Source organism: Argopecten irradians, chromosome 11 (assembly GCF_041381155.1).
Source record: "Argopecten irradians isolate NY chromosome 11, Ai_NY, whole genome shotgun sequence".
Classification (NCBI taxonomy): Eukaryota; Metazoa; Mollusca; class Bivalvia; order Pectinida; family Pectinidae; genus Argopecten; species Argopecten irradians.
In genome coordinates, this window is record NC_091144.1 from 5,887,221 (window position 1) to 5,911,157 (window position 23,937).

The window sequence follows — 23,937 nt, forward strand, 5'->3', positions numbered from 1 at the left end:
AGCAGTATTTGATCAATAATGTGTAAAAGTTTGACATCATGATAACAATATACAATATGTACTACAGTGTCATCATTTGATTACATATCTCTGATAAGGAAATTACTGAAAGGGGTTGAAATAATAGGGAAAAAATTGGTGACTACCAAGATTATAAAAACGATTAAGATCTTTGTAAAATAGGGAAAAATTGGTGACTACCAAGATTATAAAAACGATTAAGATCTTTGTGTTATTGATATCTGATGTTTGTGATATAGATTTCTGTATTATTGATATCTGATGTTTGTGATATAGATTTCTGTATTATTGATATCTGATGTTTGTGATATAGATTTCTGTATTATTGATATCTGATGTTTGTGATATAGATTTCTGTATTATTGATATCTGATGTTTGTGATATAGATTTCTGTATTATGATATCTCTTGTTTGTGATATAGATTTCTGTATTATTGATATCTGATGTTTGTGATATAGATTTCTGTATTATTGATATCTGATGTTTGTGATATAGATTTCTGTATTATTGATATCTGATGTTTGTGATATAGATTTCTGTATTATTGATATCTGATGTTTGTGATATAGATTTCTGTATTATTGATATCTGATGTGATTGATGTTTGTGATATAGATTTCTGTATTATTGATATCTGATGTTTGTGATATAGATTTCTGTATTATTGATATCTGATGTTTGTGATATAGATTTCTGTATTATTGATATCTGATGTTTGTGATATAGATTTCTGTATTATTGATATCTGATGTTTGTGATATAGATTTCTGTATTATTGATATCTGATGTTTGTGATATAGATTTCTGTATTATTGATATCTGATGTTTGTGATATAGATTTCTGTATTATTGATATCTGATGTTTGTGATATAGATTTCTGATTTCTGTATTATTGATATCTGATGTTTGTGATATAGATTTCTGTATTATTGATATCTGATGTTTGTGATATAGATTTCTGTATTATTGATATCTGATGTTTGTAATATAGATTTTAGATGACATACAATGAACACCTGGGACCGATTGTTCAAATGATGATTAGCTTAGTAATTTGATTTATTTAGCAAACTTTAAATTTCTCACTTTGTCATTTTAGCTTCATAACTTGATTTATTCAGTAAATTTCAAATTTCTCGTTTGCTGAAGAACCTGCATTATCATATCTCCACTAATCGGATAAAGAGTGGGTTCTAAGTATCTTTAAACAATTTTATAGTCACTATTGTCAGAAATCATTCTTGATTTAAATATTAAACTGTGATTAACCTAATCACCTTTTGAACAACTGGGCCCAGCATATTTACGTAATAACCAGATAATACAAGTCCACTGCTGATATAGCCACTATGTATGGCATCACTTGTTATCTCTCCCTCATCTGTTGTTTTGTTTATTGCTTTAAACTTCGACATTCGTTATTTAATGATACATAGGAGTATAATCCTAATTGTCACGTGTATTTATCATAATCTCCCTTCAAACATTTATGTATATTTTGGAACGAAGCAAGATGATATGCATTGTATATAGAACATTGAACACAATTTTATCACTGTATATGTAATTGTATGAGTTATGTTCCTGATTTAGATAAAAAAAAAAGAGTAAATATTCTGAAAGATTAACATTATTTTTATATTATAAAGGAAGAAATAAAAAGATTGTTGAGGGTTTGTTGTTCTTGTGTATTTATTTTTTGCGAAGTACATCATAGATGGTTTTTACTGAAATTTGTCACATTCTGATACCAACCTGAACACCTTCGAGTATTACACATATTTATCTCCCCTTGGTCGCTCGGGTTGATTCTGATACCATTTTCTGGATACATACTACTTGACAACAGTTCAGTGCTACTGGCTGTCTTTTGGTCTCAAAATGTAATATGCATAACAAGTCACCAAGGCAAACCTACATACGTGTATACAATTTGAAGAATATACCTTCAGTGCTTTTTGAGAATTAAACATCAATATGAACTATTTATTAGCATTTTTTTTTTCTGATCGGTCCCAGAATGCAATGTGCATAACTAGGCACCAAGGAGAAGCTGCATAAGAAATCCGAGAGATCCCTTATCGGTATTTAAACACTGATCTGCCAAAATTACTTCCCTTTATTTCTCTGTCAGTAATTAGAGTGAAATGAAGGGAAGTAACTCTTTATTTCTCTGTCAGTAATTAGAGTGAAATGAAGGGAAGTAACTCTTTATTTCTCTGTCAGTATAGAGTGAAATGAAGGGAAATAACTCTGATAGATCAGAATGGCACTTTCAGAAATGACAACAAAATACTTTTAATTGTCAAAATCCAAGATGAGTTTCTGTCAGCCATATTGTTTTCAGGTAAACCCAGAAATGCAATTAGGTACCAAGGGGAACCAACAAAAGGAATGATTGCAATTATGACAAACTTTAATTTTCAAAATCAAATATGACTGCCTGTTGGCCTAGAAATGCAATATGCATATCTAGGCACCAGGAATCTACACATGGAATTTGGGGAAGTTTTCTACAGTAGTTTAACCTAAGAAATAGTGATAACAAGAATTATTTATGGAAGGACGGAAGTTTAATTCAAATCTATCCAATGCATCTTCGTTTGACAGAACAGACATCCGTACTTAAAGCTGACAGTGCAAGTTTTTATAAAAAGCATGTATTTGAAATTTCGAAAAAATATATATAATGAAAAAATATTCAAAAATTGTTTCCGAGACATTCCCCAGTTATGACAGTATCGTATCCAAGGAAGTGGCAGCCATTTTTCCTTTTGCTCTGCTTAGTTATCTTCACTTGCCAACCCATATAAAGCATGGGACTTGACACAAGTGCGTTATTCTAAAAATAGCTTGTATCGGATACACAATGTGTATTACATATGCTCTGATATTCCAAATAACAATGTCAAACTGAAAATAAACACTGCACTCACCTGACAAGGTTTCATTGAAGTAATACATGTAGGTTTTATCAGCTAAATCTAAAAATATGTCCAAAATGAGCTTATATTTAAACACTTCAATACACACTAGGTTTTACATGTACATTGACACATGTGTGTACTTGGTAGTTGTTGCTTGCTCGGGACAGGTAGTCATGGACATATGTGGACAGTTTGTTATTTGGATTTTTATTCACTTGTATGGAAATTTTTATTTTGACAGTTCAGAGGAGCTGAGGTGTTTTGTTGCTTAACGAGCCCCATAAGCTTTACAGGTAAGGGTTTTGTTTACGTATTTGTAGGTGATACACAGTGGACAACTGCTAGGTGTGTATATATGTACGTGTCTAAACTGAGCGTACTTGTGTCAATTCACACGCTTTATATAGGGGTGTGTGAGCGCTCCAGAATACAGGTAGAAAGACAAACAAAAATGGCTGATCTCGACAGGGGGATGTCTCATAAACGATTCTTGAAATACAAGTGCACTTTTTTTTTTAAATCTCTATCAAATGCCTTTTAACTTGCATCGTCAGCTTTGAGGGTTATTGGTAAAGAGACTATTAGGGAAAAGCATGATTAAACATTGAAATATCTCACTCTTATGCAAAAGAATTCAATCATCTTGGAAAAGGATATGAATGCATAGGCATGTCTTTCAAGAAACATGCAAGTGCATTGTATCTACATAAAACAACACCATATACAGTTACATGTATTTATTTCTTTTATCTTCTAAATTTTGACATTTTTATAAAATTTATTCTAAAAGTCTTTTTTTTTTTAGTACATAACATTGTACAATGTACAAGATATGCCCACCTCAGTCCAGAATTAATAAATTTCTTAACATTTCAGAAAAGAGGACCTCTTTTAATAAGGCAGCTGACAATTTAACAAACAAACAAAAAAGAACAAAACAAAGGATAATCTCTATATCAATTCAGGCTAGTAGTAAGAGAACAAATGTAGATAAAGAAATTAAATAAGTTACATTAATGCTTAAGTTAATTTTACGAAAAACATTTCACCCTATGATTTGAAAGTCAGTTGTCTTCAAGTAATTTGCCAGTGAGTACATTTTGAACACAAGGGCCATGATGTTTTTAAGCTCTATGGTTTAGTCATATCAAAAAGTTAATATTTTGATTTCAAGGTAGATTTTTTTTAAAGTTCCAAAATTCAACAGGAATGAACAATCATGATGGTGGAATCCAGGAAAATGTGGAAAAGGCTATGAGGACGTCGATGAAGGATAAAGCCATCAGAATTAAAAACTGCACTTAGTCTATCTTTCCAACAACAGGTGCATTTTGAGAGTTCAGTTAAAACTAACTTCCTACTTCCAGCAGAATCTCCAAATTTCCAATCTTCACAGAAAAAGTTTAATATATGACCTGTATGTACTGGAGGAGAAAACATTCCCAAACCATGAGGATAAAACATTTCACTTTTGACACTAAATGTTAGATCACCATTTGCTTCCTTTCTTTTTCTTTTTCTTCTGAGCTTGTGCAGGTTTTTGTTGTCGGGGCCCCTGGGGTAAGGCTGCTGCAGCAGCACTGGCCATAGGGGACGGAGCAGATCCCGGGCGTGGGGAGCTGGCTTCACTACCAGACCCTCCCTTACTGGCATCCCTGTAAGACAAACACACATCACTCAAATCTCCTGTTAACAAATGTAACATCTGACAATATACTGATACAAAGCTCTCCACAATATTCTAATTGTTGATCAGAAATACTGTACAGTCGCTAATTTTTTGCGCGGTTGATATATTCACAGAATATTGCTAAGGTCACAAAATATAGAGAAAATGGATTAATAAAGATTTCCTTAATATAGCCGAATTGTGAAATTTTAAAACAGATTCAATCAAATTTTCTTGATTTTAGTTGAAATTACAACAAGAGGCCCAGAGGATGTTTGTGGCCAAACTTGGTAACAATCCATGCAGAAATCTATAACTAGTAGCAATTTAAAGGATTAACCTCTATTCCCCTATTCGGCCCCGCCCATCCTGCCCCCGGTGATGCAGAACCAAAATTTTTACAAACTCTGAAATTTAAAGGATTAACCTCTATTTTCCCTATGGGTCCCCTCCACTCCTGCCCTGGGGGGTCAGACCCAAAATTTATACAAACTCTATTCCCCTTTTTCCAAAGATGTTTCTGGTCAAATTTGGTTAGAAACCATGCAGAACTCTATGACTAGTAGCGATTTAAAGGATTTAAAGGATTAACCTCTAGTTCCCCTATTAGGCCCTGCCCCTCCTACCCCCGGGGGGGAGGGGGGGGGGTCAATCCAAAATTTATACAAACTCTGTTCCTCTTCCCCCAACGATGTTTCTGGCCACATTTGGTTAGAATCCATGCAGAACTCTATGACTAGTAGCGATTTAGAGGATTTACCTTTATTTCCCCAATTGGGCCCCGCCCTTCCTGCCCCTGGGGGGGGGGGGGGGGGGGGGGGGGGGGGTCAGAGTCAAAATTTATAAAAACTCTGTTCTCCTTCTCCCAAGGATGATTCTGGCCAAATTTGGTTAGAATCAATGCTTAACTATATGACTAGTAGCGATTTAAAGGATTAACCTCTATTTCCCCTTTTGGACCCCGCCCCTCCTGCTCCCCGGGGGTCAGAGCCAAAATTAATAAAAACGCTGTTCCTCTTCCCCAATGAATGTTTCTGGCCAAATGTGATTAGAATCCATGAAGAATTCTATGACTAGTAGCAATTTAAAGGATTAACCTCTATTTCCCCTATTGGGCCCCGCCCCTCCTGCCCCCGGGGGGTCAGAGCCAAAATTTAAACAAACTCTGTTCCCCTTCCCCCAAGAATATTTCTGGCCAAATTTGGTTAGAATCCATGCAGAACTCTATATGACTAGTAGCGTTTTAAAGGAAATGTTGATGGACGGCCGCCGGACGCCGCGCAATGACCTAAGCTCACCGGCCCTTCGGGCTAGGTGATCTAAAAATTTTGACTGGCAAAAATGTCTGGCTAAACCATACTATTTAAGTCACTAAGAAACATGCTTTTCATTCATCGTCATTTCTTATTAGGTAGTAATTGATCATTATTTTTCAAAACCTGTCAGACAGAACAAACCAACAGTTTATAAACGCCGATATAAAAAGAAGGAGGTAACTCTCTATAACTTACATGTCGCCCGATGGTACGGAAGCACTTCCTTGTGTTCCTTTGCCTGAAAACAATATGTTTAAATCAATAATTAACACACTCGTCTATTTAACACATAGTGATATGATAGAGAAATAAATACAAAAAGTTTTATAAGAACAAATAATTTATAGTAAACTTTTCTCTATCAACTAATCAGAAGACAATTGGACAGTTTTGGTTGATCACTTCATCATCGAACTGCCGCTATACCTTTGTACGCTGTCCCCACGTTCTCGATAACTTAATTTGTCAGTGTTTGCAGTGTTCTCCTTTAAGGATTTTTTTCTGTTGGTCCTAAGGACCAGCTGACCCTAAAAGTTACTGGTCCATACAAAGTTACAATTCATCCTTGTAATTTACATAATTACAAAAAATATTCTAGCAAAGTAATAGTTTTACTATCGAACAAAATATATCTGCATATCCCGATTAGTATTGTAGGGTCTCAACAAAGTTGACTGAAAACCAGAATATTACGAAAATTTGTTTTGTACAGTTTGATCTTCGACCTTTCTACAATTCTACTGCCATTTTTTTTTGGTATATCTTTTATCTGGACCAAAAGTTGCCGGTCAAAGGACCAGCTACCTGGTAAAAAGTGTCTGCCAGACTACAAGATTGCCGGTCACGTTAATTTCCAACACTGAGTGTTTGTGATGTTATCTCGCCAGTGCGGACAGGTGACGCTGTTATATCATACGCATATGTGTAGGCACAAGTATAGCTGCAGCGACAAGCGACAACAATTACATGTACACATGTTTTTAACATAACGTTCCAATTGCAGGACTTTCAGCAATTTACTGAAGTAGTTTACATATTGTAACATTACGTTCAGTATGTACATATAACATAGTTACCGTAGTCAAACTTGACACAAGTGTGGATTTGTTTTGGCACCTTTTGAAACATTATCACGGAGAAATCGAAGACTGAAATTTAGTCTACACAAAAGTACGAACTACATGAATTAGGAAACCGGACGACAGTTATGTACAGAAGCTATAGGTAGTTTATTAATAGTATTTCTGTGTGTAGGCTTGTGGTGATGTTTTTTAAAACAAATAAAATTTTATTTAACCTTAGAACGATGCCAAAAATTTAAAATAGTAATATCTCTTGATAAGGGTCATTATGAATTCATTTAATGACAAGTTTCTGTGAAAATCAAACTCATTTAAATCTACAGGTCTGGAGTTGATCTACAGATCATGCTGCAGACAAAATTATTGATATTAATATCCATTTTCAATCTCTTTTTTAAATCTTCTGTGACTTGTGAGTTTTGCCAGTGTTATATTACTGAATCTTTAACTTAGTACTGGAACTGTCTGAAAAGGGAAAGTATGCTGTAACAACTGTATTGTAGCCTATAACAGAAAAGGGCTCGTATATCAGGAGATGCTGGGATACATGTATTATGAAGCACATCAAAATCTCCAATATTATTGATTTTTTCTCTCTTTTTTTTTTACAATTGGTTCTAATTAGCAACGATGTACTGTATGTGTGTATTATATAGTTCATGTTGCGGAGGCCCAAGATTTAGATAGTAGGCTACTGTAGCTAATGTATTGCCTCGATCTCTTGATTAACCAAATAAATATGACAAAAACAATCAAATCAAGTTGTTGTATATGTATCAGGTCGTAAGTATAAATAAGTGTAAATAACAACGGTTAACTTCTCATTGTATGTACCTGAAAGTCATAAAGCTCAACAAAGTCATACATTTTGACGGCAGTTCAGTTAGGCTACCGGCACCGTGGAGATAACATCACCCACTGTGACCAAGTTATCGAGAATGTAGGGACAGCGTGTTAATGTATAGCGAGTTTGCTGATGTAGTGATCAACCAAAACTGTCCATGGTATAATTGTGTCAGGAGTAAATCTTTATTACAAGTGACAGCTTTATAACCACATTGTTTTGTATAGTCAGCTGTCCTCACCAATGTCCTTTTTCTTGTCCTTCCTTTTACCCCTGTAGTATGAACGCTCCCGTCTTGGTACCCAACGTTCAGGGTCGACTTCTGCGTCAAGATTCTTTGGTAGTTTTCCTGAAATTGAGAGAATTATGTGTCACTTATACTCTTTCCTTAGATATCTGACAGTTATACAGAAGGCAGAAAATGTTTTTACATACAAAAGATAATTTCTCATTATTAATTTTTAATCCTGTTTCTAGTAAAGCTACAGTACAAAACTGTGAATATGGGATTAAGTTTTGGCTTAATTGTATGATATGTAGTCTCTACGAACATGCATGGCCAGACGGTTTGAGCTACCATATAGTATACCTACCCTTCTTTTTCTTCTTCCTCCTCGCCTTCTGAATAATCATGTCACCAGACCTAAGAAATAAAACATAATACAGTATAATATAATAACTCCAATATTGTTGTGTAGAAAATTCATAAAGTGATTTAAATAAAATTTAGAAATACTACAATAAAGATGCAAAAGTTGCCATCTTAGTGGCAACTTTTGTATAAATATCTATACATACGGCCTCTTTGACGACCGAGTCCCTGACTTTAGTATGTGTTACAGGGTGCAGGATTTACAATAACATTAATACCAGCCTTTGCAAGGGATCGAGCTCAGAACCTCTGGATTACTAGTCTGACACTCAACCTATCGAGCTTAAAAGAAATTATCTCTAGCTGAGCAATATATTGCAGCTAGTCTTGACCAGGGTAACATACTCTCACTCCAGGAATCAACTCGTCCTTGAGTTTCCAGATGTCACAACGATTCCTTCGCAGGTATCATAAAGTATCATTCCCGAGTCCCTACGTGGGCGCTAGCGTAACAGAGTGCAGGATTTACAATAAATTTAATACCTGCCTCTGCCAGGGATCGAACTCGGGACCTCTGGATTATTTGTCTGAAGCTCAACCGATCAAGCTAAAGAGAATTTCTCTAGCCGAGCGATATATTGCGGCTAGTATTGACCAGGGATACATATCTATACGTACGGTCCCGGTGACGGCTGAGTCTCTGATTTTTGTGCTCGTTTCATGTATTTTGGTCCTAGTGTACTGAATGCTGCCTCCACAGCGTCTACATCAACATTCTGGGCCAAGGTCTTCACCGAGGGCAGGTCACGGCTAACACTGGCACAGTTAGGGATCACTCAAACCAAAATATTTATATCATAGTTCTTATAACTTCTTACATCACTCAAACCAAAACTTTAATATCAATTCTTACAAGTTAGGTACTTCTTATATCACTCAAACAAAAACATTTATATCATAGTTCTTATAACTTCTTATATCACTCAAACCAAATCTTAAATATTAATTCTTACCACTTAGGTACCTCTTATATCACTCAAACAAAAACATTTATATCATAGTTCTTATAACTTCTTATATCACTCAAACCAAAACTTTAATATCAATTCTTGCAACTTAGGTACCTCTTATATCACTCAAACAAAAACAATTTTATAACAAAACTTTTACAACTTACTTCTTATTTCACTCTAACCAAAACATTTATATAATCATAGTTCTTATAACTTACCTTTTTCACTCAAACAAAAACCTTTATATAATCATAGTTCTTACAACTTACTTTTTTCACTCAAACCAACATATTTATATCAATTCTTACAACTTACTATTATTAAATTGCAAAAGTAGAATTTTATAAATGCTGTAACCAACTGTTATAACAGCTGAGACTGATATTGTATTATTACAAGGAAGGATACAATTGTGCCTTTTCCGGGTCAAACTGAGAATATGCTGATATTAGCTGAGCAAGCGTGTGTGGATCATTCGGCTGAGACCTGGAAAGAAAGCAGAAAACTGACATGAAATCTGAGCAGAGCAACAATTCCATATGACATTAAAATCTTTATTTTTTATTATTTACATGTATATGAATGTGTTTTTGGAATGACTGAATGGCGTTTTTATTCTTTACTTCAGATCTATGGGAAATTTTTTGTCTTTTCCAGTTTACTTGAGATCTTTGCATATTGATGCTATGCAAAGTTTACCTTACCTATTTATTATCATTTCCTCTTTAATAGAGAAGAAACAAAATCATTGTTAAACTTTACATCACAGTTTTAACAGTTTTACTGATAAATATATAGTCATACAATGATAAATGTCAGATAAAGATTTGTAACACTTCGAATTCTATAAACTTCTAATGATTGAAGATTCTAAAGATCTAAAGATTCTAGTGCTGATAAATTCTTGCATTAACCTGATCCAAAGTCATTAATTGTATATAGCTGATGAGATTACAGGTATGGTTACCTCCTGAGGTCCTCCAGCATGGCAGCGGCCTGTTGAGGATTACCATTCTTTAACTGGAAATTTGCATTTTCCCTAGTCATCAATAAATGGTCCGAACTGTTTGGCTACAAAACAATATTGTAATACTTCAGTCAAGGTTGCTTCTATTTCTGTTGAAGTAAAAGTAAAACAATTTTTTTAAAATCCTAACAAAATCATATTAAATGTATTTGTCAATTTAATTTTAGTAATACTTACAAATTCACTCTTCCTGTTGAACTAAATCACACATTCAGTCTGGAGTAATATTTGCAGTTTCTTAGGGACTTTTTGGAACAAAACTACCCCTGTCTCCCTTGTTTAACAAAATTGAATATTGAAATCAATCTGAAGTACCAGCAGTTGTGGCAATAGATAAAGTTACCTGGTGTTTTTGATACCATTTAACGGTGCGGTCGAGTACGTCTGAGGCCGAGTCATTGTCCTCTTGACTCATATAAAGAGTGACGAGCGCGGACACCTGTAACAAAGATATAGAAACTTTATTCATGTACATTACTGGATGTTTCTACTTTTCTTGTACTAAACAAATACACCGTTATCAAAGGTTTTGAACAGTACAACTTTAAAATAAGAATCCATGTGTATTCTGTTATAATTTGTGGTATACATATTTTCCATCTTTTATAGTAAATTAAAACCTGTACAATCTGGAATCCTGACTATATCAGGAAAATAGGCTGGTCCTTGTGACATCTGATTTAGATACACTACATACTTAGTACTTAATTTGTAGTTTTTAAGTTTAATAATTCTTGAAATAACAATAACATATAGACTCTGTGCTGTAGGTCCCTGTAAGGGTGATCAGGTAGTGTAGTGGTTAAGCCATTTACCTAACTGACCGGGGTTTGATCCATGGCACAGACGTGAGAAGGTAAAGGGTCACCTGCCCGATTACATGGGTTTTCTTCAGGTACTTATATTAGTACTCCAGTTTCTTTCCTTCTAAGATCTCTCGCACGTTTACCCCTGGGCCATTGAAAGTGACTTGTATATATAACTTGTTTCGCAATCAATGTAAAATTAATAATGTTTATATTTACTATTACGTACCACGCCTGGTCTGTATTGTAGGTCCCCCAGGGACCTAAAATAAATAATGTTGATATTTACTATTACGTACCACGCCTGGTCTGTATTGTAGGTCCCCCAGGGACCTAAAATAAATAATGTTTCTTTTAACTATTACGTACCACACCTGGTCTGTACTGTAGGTCCCCCAGGGACTTGAGGTCGTCACAAGCCTGGTACACTTCACCATGTATTAGATGGATCTGAGCAGATGCCAGGTGTATTTTCACCGACTGTTCAGGGTGAGCCTTAGCGTAGTCCTGTAAAGTCATCACATCAAGTTTATTATAACAAACGGAATCAGCACCCAAAAAGTATGGAAGCACAATTATGTAGCCAGATCATAGCATCAAAGGTCTGCCTGTAAGGATGAAGATTACAGTTTAAGATTTTTATAAATACATGTATCTCTTTTATCTCTCTAAAAGTGGTTTAATTCAAAAGAGACCATATCAGCTGCCTTTCCAAATGGGAATCAAATTTGAAAATAAATTCTTTGTCTTTACATGTTTCAATTAGTTAAAAACTTAGTCTGTTATATATGATCATAACAGTACACATACATCATCGTTATACTTGCCTGCATGAGCTGGATGGCACGTTTGTAGTCCTTGTCCTTGACATACTGGGCAGCGTCCACCAGTACAGGGGTCGAAAGGTCAGGGAACTGAGTCTTCAGTCTGGCCGCCAGTGTGTGACACTGTTCTCCCTGTAAACAATGATTTTGGTCCATCGTTAAAATAGTATTGTATTTCTGGTTAATTACAATTCAATTCTTTTATTTCCTTGAACATTTCAGTTCATCAGAAAAAGTGCATGAATATAAACAGTGCAACAAAACTTACAATATGCAATCACATAGATATTTAACACACAGACACACATACATAGTACAGATACATCCAACACGTACACGACCACTACGCTAGTGTAGAGGGTGTTTCTGGTAAATTACGATCCCATTGAAAAGGTAAACAAGAGGCCCATGGGCCTTAACGGTCACCTGAGTTCAGATACATAATGCAACAAAGACATATAAACACTATATATTTGCCAATCAGGCCCAAGAAGTAAGTCAGTGATTTTATAAATTTATAAAATTTTTGAAGATTGCTTGGTTTCATCAAATCTGTGAATTCAGATGAAAGATTTTTGAAATTTTAGCCATTTTGACCCCTTCTGGCCTCGCCCCTCTGGCCACTGGGGGTCAGCTAGGACCAATATTGATAAGATGTTAAAATGCTATTTCAGGCTAACAATTCTAACCCAGCTTGACTCATTTCCTATGAAAACTAAGCAAATAATATTTATAAATGTGTTTTCCCTTGATATAAACTTAAGTAAATTTGTACCCCTCCCCAGGTGAAAATCTGAGATCCCTGGGCCATGAAATTCACAATTCTTAGAAAGAGCCTTAAAACCTTTCAATCTATGAAGAATATCTGGTTCCATCAAATCTGTGAATTCAAAAGAAGATCTTTGAAATTTTAACTATTTTGACCCCTTTTGGCCCTGCTCATCTTGCCCCTGGGCATCGGCCAGGACCAATATGGATATGACGTTAATATGCTATTTCAGGTTAATAACTCTAACCCAGTTTGACTAATTTCCTATGAAAACTAAGCAAATAATGTTCATAAACATGTTTTTCATATATAAACTATAGTAAACTTGACCCCTCCTCAGGTTGAAACGTGAGACCCCATGGTCATATAATTCACAATTTTTGTAAAGGACCTAAAGACCTTTACATCTATAAAGAGTATTCGATTCTACCAGTTCCATAATTTCAGAATAAGAATTTTGAAGTTTTAGCCTATTTGACCCATTTTGGCCCCACCTCTAAGGCCTCTGGGAATCAGTCATGTAAAATTTGTTACTAGGATGCAATGGCCATTTCATAGGGATAATTCTGACAACATCTGACAAATTTCCTATTACAAATGACCAAATAATGCTCAAAAATGTGTTTTCCTATATAAACTATTATATAGTAAACTTAACTCCCTCCCCATGGGGAAACCTAATTATAAGACCCCAGAACCATGAAATTCACAAGTCCTGTCAAATCTGTGAATTCAAAGGAAGATTTTTGAAGTTTTAGCTAATTTGACCCCTTTTGGCCCCACCCCTAAGGCCCCTGGGTATCAGTCATTTAAATTTGTTAATAGGATTCAATGGCCATTTCATAGGGATAATTCTGACAACGTTTGACTAATTTCCTATTACAAATGACCAAATAATGCTCAAAAATGTGTTTTCCCTATATAAACTATAGCAAACTTAACCCCCTCCCCAGATGAAAACCTGAGACCCCAGGGTCTCATAATTCACAATCCTTGTAAAGGGCCTTTAGACCTTCCTATCCATGAAGAGTATTTGATTCCATCACATCTGTGAGTGGAGAAGAAGATTTTTGAAATTTTAGTCAATTTTACCCCTTTTGGCCCCTCCCACAGCCCCCTGGGGGTGGGGGTCATACAAGTAACAATTCTGATTGGCCTTATGCCTTAGAGGGTTTGTGGAAAATTTCATTTCGTCTCAGGTGACCTAAAAAACAGAATCGTTACTAAACCTAGTTAGTATGTTAATACTATAAAAACTTTTTCTATGCTAAACTTTGAAGTTGGTGGTGTGCAAATTTCATTTACAAAGAAGGTTCTGAGATTTTTCTTTATTCTCGAAGGCTGTCAATCTTTGTATATATATTTATTAAAGGTAATTATTAATTTCTTACACTACTTAAGGCTAGCTATGGCGTTTTGTTCAGTCCCAAATATACTAGCGTAAAATTACATGGGAGCACAACTTATACAATACTTACCTGGTTTGTATGTAGATGGAGCAGACATTGGTTGATATTGATGCTCTGTCTCTGCCGTGTAGTTAATTTGTGTTTCAGGTTATCAGAAGTTGCAGATTTCATTTTCTTTTTTGAGTCAAAAACATTTTGATCCTACAAAAACAACATTTTATGTTGGCACCATTTATATCTTATTATGTTGACATTTAATATTAATAATACTCTGGATCACAATTTACACAAACAAAGTTTCTAATACAAATTACACAAATTCTATTAATGACTTGGATTCATAGAATCTAAGACTCTGTAATCTATAGATTCTATTGATGATTCCGATTTACACTTTAGACACTATCAATCACTTGGATGAACACGACACTGATTCTGTTCCCGAGGTGAGGAAAGCTTACCTTATTCAGAGTAACAATGTTATTGGAAGCAACAGCAGATATTCCTGCATCGGAGGGTCTGAAAAATAACACAGGAACCATGTTCCAAGTTTATTCTTAATATAGTTCAAAACAAATTTACAATAACACCTACAATCATATTGTATCTTAACAATTTGATATATTTTAACATTTAACTGACACCATTTTAATCAGGAAGAATATCTAGACAGTTTTAGACCCCTGGTGTATACAGAAAAATAGTACACCCTAATGTTAAAATGATGTTACTGAAAAAGGTGTGTAGTATAATTATTTACTTGGGTTTCATCACCTGGTTATATATACTAAGCCTCCAACTCCCTCAACCCCATCCCCACCACCACCATCACTACTATCCTTACCTCACCCCCTAATACCCCGACCTGTATTACTTACTTGTGTTTCATCACCTGGTTATATATACTAAGCCTCCAACTCCCTCAACCCCATCCCCACCACCACCATCACTACTATCCTTACCTCACCCCCTAATACCCCGACCTGTATTACTTACTTGTGTTTCATCACCTGGTTATATATACTAAGCCTCCAACTCCCTCAACCCCATCCCCACCACCACCATCACTACTATCCTTACCTCACCCCCTAATACCCCGACCTGTATTACTTACTTGTGTTTCATCACCTGGTTATATATACTAAGCCTCCAACTCCCTCAACCCCATCCCCACCACCACCATCACTATTATCCTTACCTCACCCCCTAATACCCCGACCTGTATTACTTACTTGTGTTTCATCACCTGGTTATAGATACTAAGCCTCCAACTCCCTCAACCCCATCCCCCCACCACCATCACTACTATCCTTACCTCACCCCCTAATACCCCAACCTGTATTACTTACTTGTGTTTCATCACCTGGTTATAGATACTAAGCCTCCAACTCCCTCAACCCCATCCCCACCACCACCATCACTACTATCCTTACCTCACCCCCTAATACCCCAACCTGTATTACTTACTTGTGTTTCATCACCTGGTTATAGATACTAAGCCTCCAACTCCCTCAACCCCATCCCCACCACCACCATCACTACTATCCTTACCTCACCCCCTAATACCCTAACCTGTATTACTTACTTGTGTTTCATCACCTGGTTATATATACTAAGCCTTCAACTCCCTCAACCCCATCCCCACCACCACCATCACTACTATCCTTACCTCACCCCCTAATACCCTAACCTGTATTACTTACTTGTGTTTCATCACCTGGTTATAGATACTAAGCCTCCAACTCCCTCAACCCCATCCCCCCACCACCATCACTACTATCCTTACCTCACCCCCTAATACCCCAACCTGTATTACTTACTTGTGTTTCATCACCTGGTTATAGATACTAAGCCTCCAACTCCCTCAACCCCATCCCCACCACCACCATCACTACTATCCTTACCTCACCCCCTAATACCCCGACCTGTATTACTTACTTGTGTTTCATCACCTGGTTATATATACTAAGCCTCCAACTCCCTCAACCCCTCCCCCCCACCACCATCACTACTATCCTTACCTCACCCCCTAATACCCCAACCTGTATTACTTACTTGTGTTTCATCACCTGGTTATAGATACTAAGCCTCCAACTCCCTCAACCCCATCCCCACCACCACCATCACTACTATCCTTACCTCACCCCCTAATACCCCGACCTGTATTACTTACTTGTGTTTCATCACCTGGTTATATATACTAAGCCTCCAACTCCCTCAACCCCATCCCCACCACCACCATCACTACTATCCTTACCTCACCCCCTAATACCCCGACCTGTATTACTTACTTGTGTTTCATCACCTGGTTATATATACTAAGCCTCCAACTCCCTCAACCCCATCCCCACCACCACCATCACTACTATCCTTACCTCACCCCCTAATACCCCAACCTGTATTACTTACTTGTGTTTCATCACCTGGTTATAGATACTAAGTGCCTCTTCTGTTCTCTGTAGCTTCTGAAGGACGAAGGCAAGCTGTACCCTGTCAACAAAGGACTGATTTTAATTGAGGATGAAAGTGATGTAAATCCTACACTTATTATATACGATAAGGACTTTATAAACAAGTTTGACGTGTTTTTTTGTTAAATATGTATGATAATAAAACCCTTTTTTCTCCTACCTTATGATGGCCAATTCATCTTCTATTTCCTCCTCTGTCACTTCTGAATCGTCCTCAAACATTTTCCTGCAGTACACTACACAAACAAGTTATGAAATTAGTGATCTTTCTTCTCACAAACAATTATAGTCACAGTAACATTTCTTAACCATTTTCATTCAAAAAATTAGTTGTGAAATTGTTAAACTTCATTCCCTTTAACATTAAAATACTTAATTTGTATCTATAAACACACAAATGCAAGTGAAATTTAAGAATAACAAAATTCTCATTTAATTGAAAATCACATAGTTTTGTAACAACATGTAAATTTGCCTTCGTTAGTTTATTCTCTGTGCCTTGGACACCCATATACAATGTAACAATGAGTTGATTATAGGCCATGCTATAACAAATCTAATTACCTTCTGCTTTCCTTAGTTTTTTCTCTGCGCCTTTGAAATCTTTACGACCGATGAGATAGCATGCCATGTTGTAACACAACTCGTAAGATTCTTCCTGTAGTCCTGGGTCCTCCTGTTAAAATATTGATATACATGTTAGATAAACTTTCTGATGAAGTGAGGAAAAGTGACCGGACTATTACCACTTGTTTCACCTCGAGGAAAAGGTAACAACATAATCTGATGGGGCCAGACTCATCAATGTTGTTTACCTTAAGGAAATTTTTCTACTCAAGTCCCAGTATCTGTACCTGTCTTATTTTTTTCATGATTTAGATGAATGTTGAAAAAAAAATACTGATGCATAATTATGCAGAGACAGGACTATTTCGAAGTCAAGATGAGCAATAATTAGTTGAAAACTTTTGATAAAAATCAAATAAATATTGAACATCACTAGGTGGGTCCCATTTAGTCAAACAAGCTGAAGTTATTTGACATTGTAACCTTGTTGCTGATCAGAACGTCATGTGATTACCATAACTACATAACGTCTGTCCGAACTTTTCCGAGAACGGGTCATGAACTTTCCAACTTCCATTCAGCAATAATAGTAACTTCTACGGCAACCAATTTAAAATAAAGACATGTTTACAAGTAGATTTACAAGTATCGACATTCAACAACTGTTGTACCAAAGTTGTTTAGAAATCATTATATATATTCTTTGATATAACTTATTTCAACTACATCTACAAATAATAACAATATTGGGGTCAAATCTAACTTGACTTTTTGTTGATAGTTCCGTATAATGTGGCTTTAGGATTGTCCACAGGAAAATATTTCAAATCTTAAGAAATTATCCTTCACTAAAGAAGTTAAGATTCGATAAAAAATTACATGTTAAATGACAAACTTACCATATCTACCTCATCCCATAGCTGACGAGATGCAAGTACTGCTGACAGATTTGTCTCCCTTTCCTCATCATAATCATCCTAAAATGTAACAGCATTTCACAAATTAAGATTTATGTCAAAAAACTTTGCATCTATTAATTTCTATTTGCTCAAAATTATCTTTGATGTGTGTGAAATTTTTCAGCTGGTAGTAGGTTTGATCAACTACTACCAGAACCACAGAGTTAGAAACTAACAAATAACTTCAAATTTCATTAATGTCATTCTTATAATACATTTCAGAACCAGAATAAGTGCCTGATAACACATTTGGATTACTCTTGTTCAGAGACCTGACCAGTCCATTATAAAGTCAAACCTCGATGATTCGAACTTCGATGAATCGAATTTCTCGCTGTATCGAACTTTTTGTCTGGTCCCGAATTTCTTCCCTATATAACATTACTAACAAACCTATGTATGAATCGAAGTTTTATGAATCGAAGTTCTCGATGTATCGAACTTTTTTCACGGTCCATTTGTTAAGAATCATAGGTAATTGACACTCAATGATTCGAACAAAAAATTTACCTGTACAGATCATTACACAGGTGTTCACCGATGCCCCGCGGCATACCTGACACACTTGTCTCGCAACAGCCCGTACACCGGACAATAGGGATTATGACAGCTTGTGTTGTCTACTCAAGGTTATCAGGTTAATTACTGAGCAGCAGGCCGATACCCGGGACTTTGTTTTTACAAGCCACGTCATTACATCATTAGTATGGTGGCTAAACTGTTAATCGTTATTGATGTTCGCCGCCGCCATTGTGAACCAATGGACCAAGGGGTAATTCGCAATTTCAAAGGCCATTACCGCAAGCTTATGATTCAGCGACAACTCCGACTCATCGAGACATCAGACTCTCCTCCGACCAGTTTGCTCGACGCACTCCATCTGATGAAGAATGCCTGGCGACTAGTCTCTCCTACTACCATTGCGAATTGCTTCGGTCATTCCGGATTTCGTCAACAGCCAACCGAACAGCAGTCCGACTCTGAAGACGACGACCCGGAAGATGACGTCCCCCTTGCAGCCTTAAGCAGACTAGCCACTGGTGTGACGTTTCAACAATACACAACAGTCGACTCAGAGCTAGAAGTGTGTGCAGACCCTACAGACGACGACTTCATCGAACATGCCCTTTCTAGACAACCTGCTACCAACGACGATGACGACGACGATGACGACGATGATCCACTACCTAAACGCAACGCAACCATTCTAGACGCCATCAAAGGTTTAGAGACCGTTCGTGACTTTTTGACACACCAAGGTATCGGCGACGACACAGACGTTACACTCAACAACATCGATGACATCAGCAACACCATCTACAGGCATTTCATGCGAGGGATGCACCAGAGACAGACCACCATGGAGGACTTCTTCGGAAACTTTACAACGGCCCAGGATTAATGTGTGTACAAATAGAGACTTCATAAACGTTTAGTGTGCTTCCGTGACTTTCCGTGACTCTTATTTCGAATATTAGTGCTGTGCATAATGAACTGAAAAAAAATGACATTTTCGCGTAATTCTGATGGTAGTTATAAAATACGTATACTGTTATTGAAAGACTGTGATAAGTGATATTTTGTTGTGTGACTTTGTGTTTTAGTGCTTCGTTTTGTCTTTTTCTTACGATGTATTTGTATCGATATTGTAGTGCTCCCGGTTCTTCCTTTTTCGTTTCGTTTTATTTATAGCCTTGAATAGTGCATATTCGATCCGCAATATATATAAGTAATCCATCACTTCCGGAGTCAACGTACATGAAACGTAAACGTAAGTGTGAATTGTAGATGCTTTCTGTTTTTGTTTGTACCTTTATTGTAAGTGATGATATATCAGAGTCAGTAATAAACATGAATCAGTTTAAAGTTCGATTTTATTTTGTTTTATTTGAGTAAATACAGTGATTATCAAGTTTACAACACAATAGACACTTGCAACGTGTAACAGACATGTAACAGCTATGGTTATGGTCAACAAAACATCGATCAAACGTCCACCATAAATAATTCGAAGTCTCGATGTATCGAAGTTTTTCTGTCGGTCCCTTGAACTTCGATACATCAAGGTTTGACTGTAATACATTTTAGAACCAGAATAAGTGCCTGATAACACATTTGGATTACTCTTGTTCAGAGACCTGACCAGTCCATTATAATACATTTTAGAACCAGAATAAGTGCCTGATAACACATTTGGATTACTCTTGTTCAGAGACCTGACCAGTCCATTATAATACATTTCAGAACCAGAATAAGTGCCTGATAACACATTTGGATTACTCTTGTTCAGAGACCTGACCAGTCCATTATAATACATTTTAGAACCAGAATAAGTGCCTGATAACACATTTGGATTACTCTTGTTCAGAGACCTGACCAGTCCATTATAATACATTTTAGAACCAGAATAAGTGCCTGATAACACATTTGGATTACTCTGACCAGTCCATTATGAAACTACAAGATTGAATGAGTTAAGCACACATACCTCTGAATTCTGGATGAGAACTCTATAGAGTTGGTAACACATACCTCTGAATTCTGGATGAGAACTCTATAGAGTTGGTAACACCTACCTCTGAATTCTGGATGAGAGTTCTATGGAGTTGGTAACACCTACCTCTGAATTCTGGATGAGAGTTCTATAGAGTTGGTAACACCTACCTCTGAATTCTGGATGAGAGTTCTATGGAGTTGGTAACACATACCTCTGAATTCTGGATGAGAACTCTATAGAGTTGGTAACACCTACCTCTGAATTCTGGATGAGAGTTCTATAGAGTTGGTAACACCTACCTCTGAATTCTGGATGAGAGTTCTATAGAGTTGGTAACACCTACCTGAATTCTGGATGAGAGCTCTATAGAGTTGGTAACACTCTCTGAATTCTGGATGAGAGCTCTATAGAGTTGGTAACACCTACCTCTGAATTCTGGATGAGAGTTCTATAGAGTTGGTAACACTCGTCATAATTCTCCATCCTGTAAAGCTAAAACATAAAACACAGGTATGGATACCGACAATGACACATTAAAAGCAACATGGAACTTCATGTATGCAATTAAGATTTAATCTTAGTCAGCAATTAATAATTTTTTTAGACTTGTGTCCAAAAACGATTCATATCTACTTGCCATCTTACAGCTATTATAGACTTACCACTTGTGCAAGGAGTTCATTAGTTCTATTGTCTGGTTTCTCCACACTCCGGAGAGTTGTTAGAGCTTCTACTGTACGATTCAGCCGATACTCACAGTATGCCTTCTCAAACTTCAGACCACTGCAAAACATTCAACTCTTACATATAATCACAGTATGCCTTCTCAAACTTCAGACCACTGCAAAACATTCAACTCTTACATATAATAAACAGTCATTCATAAAACAGAGTGTAAATGAATTGACAGTCTATTTTCAAATTATAGATGCGTTGGCATCTTTGACAGAATGCACATAAAGGAACACTACAAGTCATCCTTATAACTGTTGAATATTTTCATTGTGTTGTCACATTACGTTTACCATATATCACACCCATCCACCATCATCTTATATTAATTAATTATGTACCTAATTAAACTTGTGACATTTTTTTTTTAATTATGGAGTCTGCTTTGATAGGATTTTTTGTTTTGAAGGTCCCAAAATCCATCCCACCTGGTCCTTCAAACTATATCAGTTCCTGAGTATTGTAAATACCATTACCTTGCGTGAGCTTTGCCCTTGTGAAGAGCCGTCAGAGCCTCATCAAATTTGTCCAATTTGCTGAGACATACAACTTTACAATGAAAAGCTGCTGTCTCTCCAGCATCTTCCTGTAAAACTAAAAGTGGTGATCACATTTACATTACATGTTTTGACAGACCTGTAGTAGCATGGAATAGCAGACCATACATGTTTATTATTAGAAATTATTTGAAATAAAAATTTATAATCATAAAACACTATAATAATTATGGGTATATCTATACATATTGTATATATGGAATATTTACAGAATGGGCAATATATTTTATCTTTCACATTTGCTAAATTTAAAATATTTACATGTATATCAGTCTAACCAAATTCAAACTTAAAAGATAGAATTTTATGAAATAATAAATCACTCCCTACTCAAATCAGACAAAAACATCTAATTTAGTCATTTATTTTTATCAATCAATTCTTTGAATCGGATTACCCATATCACATTTAGAATTCTGATAATCCAATTAACATTTCAGGAAATACAATGTCAGAACAGGTACTTTACAGTACAGCAATCATTTCATTCTAACTGTAAATAGGTCTATTCAGAACTTCAATTTCTAGCACTACGAATAATCTATTTTTAAAATAAAAAACATGTAAAGAACACGTTTTTTGTTGGTTATCACAGATGATTTGATTACGATTCGTCTCTTGGAATTCCCTGCATCCTTCGTAAACTGTGATGCATGTGGCCATATGTTGCACTGCCACATCGTCAAGTTAATAAGGTTACTATGAAAATGTTTGTCAAATGACAAATGGATACTTCTAGATTAAAATAAGATTTCATGGTAAAACTTACTTTTATTGGCTAATTTCAAAGCTCTTTCAAATTCCTGATTCTGTCCAAACTTCTTCAATTCGGCATATAGAGCCGGTATACTCTGCTGAGCCTGTGCCATTTTTCACTCACTTCAGAGAACGGAAGTCTGGACCCGTGACTAATATACAGAACGGAGAAGAAAATACGGACTGAAATTCCGGAATGCTTAGGGCAAAAAAATGTGTCTTTGATTTATAAGATATATTTGCAAGTTTTAAATATCACCATTTGATTCTATATCATTGATATGACATATCATTATTGTTTTAATAACAAGAACCAGATTTCTATTCTTTTACATGTCAAATGTATCTATTCTTCTTCTTCCAGATCAAGAGTCAGACTCAAAGGGTTGAGTGCATTTGACTCCGGGAGATGGCATGGAATTTCACGTTGCTTATATGATTTATAATAAAAATTGTCCCTTTATGGGTGGTAATTATTGGCAAGGGCAGACCTGGAGGGGTTCATGTTTGTTATGCTTGCTACTGAAGCTGGTAGGGAATTCCAGTCTGAGATGGTTCTGGGAAAAACGAATATTTTATGTGATGGATTTATAGCCACTGTTTGTAAAAACATATATTACTAATAAGTATGTGAACAATATTTTTCATTTTACTTGATGACTCCTTTCATAATCATTTATTATTTCAAATTGTAATAGTGACTCCTTCTGTAAAAAATGACACATTTTTTTTTTATTTAATGGTCTCTGTTTAAAAAAAAAATGATTTCAACTCATTTTATTACGTGATATAATATCATTAAATATCCAAACTTCTACAGTTGTGACCATCATTGACAGGAAAAGAGAGGGATCCTGATATTATTATTATTAAGTGTTGGCCTAGACAGGTTATTCTGTATATTACAGAGTTATCTGCCCTTGCCGGTGGACAGGTATATTGATTATGACGTCTCATGTTTGCGAGTACGTGTAACATCATACTTTTCGGAGCAAACATCGTGAATTGCACTAAAAAAATAATGACGTAGCAATCAATACCTACCCGCAAGAGAGCTAACTCTGAAACATGCAGACAGAATTCTGTATTTCAATGG

At 36.0% G+C, this 23,937-nt stretch overlaps 1 protein-coding gene across 1 annotated transcript; it reads right to left on the reverse strand.

Annotated features, from left to right (window-relative positions):
* Positions 1 to 3,673: 3,673 nt before the first annotated feature.
* On the reverse strand, positions 3,674 to 23,128 carry LOC138334367 (signal recognition particle subunit SRP72-like). The gene is made up of 20 exons (XM_069283032.1): positions 22,855 to 23,128; positions 22,005 to 22,122; positions 21,459 to 21,579; positions 21,223 to 21,288; positions 18,240 to 18,317; positions 17,338 to 17,449; positions 16,934 to 17,009; positions 16,712 to 16,792; positions 14,764 to 14,821; positions 14,372 to 14,503; positions 12,128 to 12,256; positions 11,670 to 11,807; positions 10,838 to 10,933; positions 10,435 to 10,538; positions 9,876 to 9,953; positions 9,133 to 9,270; positions 8,456 to 8,505; positions 8,104 to 8,211; positions 6,132 to 6,174; positions 3,674 to 4,606 (listed from the first exon to the last, which is right to left on the reverse strand). The coding sequence occupies exons 1-20, from the start codon at positions 22,952 to 22,954 to the stop codon at positions 4,441 to 4,443; spliced, it is 1,992 nt and encodes a 663-aa protein (XP_069139133.1). The 5' UTR covers positions 22,955 to 23,128; the 3' UTR covers positions 3,674 to 4,440.
* Positions 23,129 to 23,937: the final 809 nt, after the last annotated feature.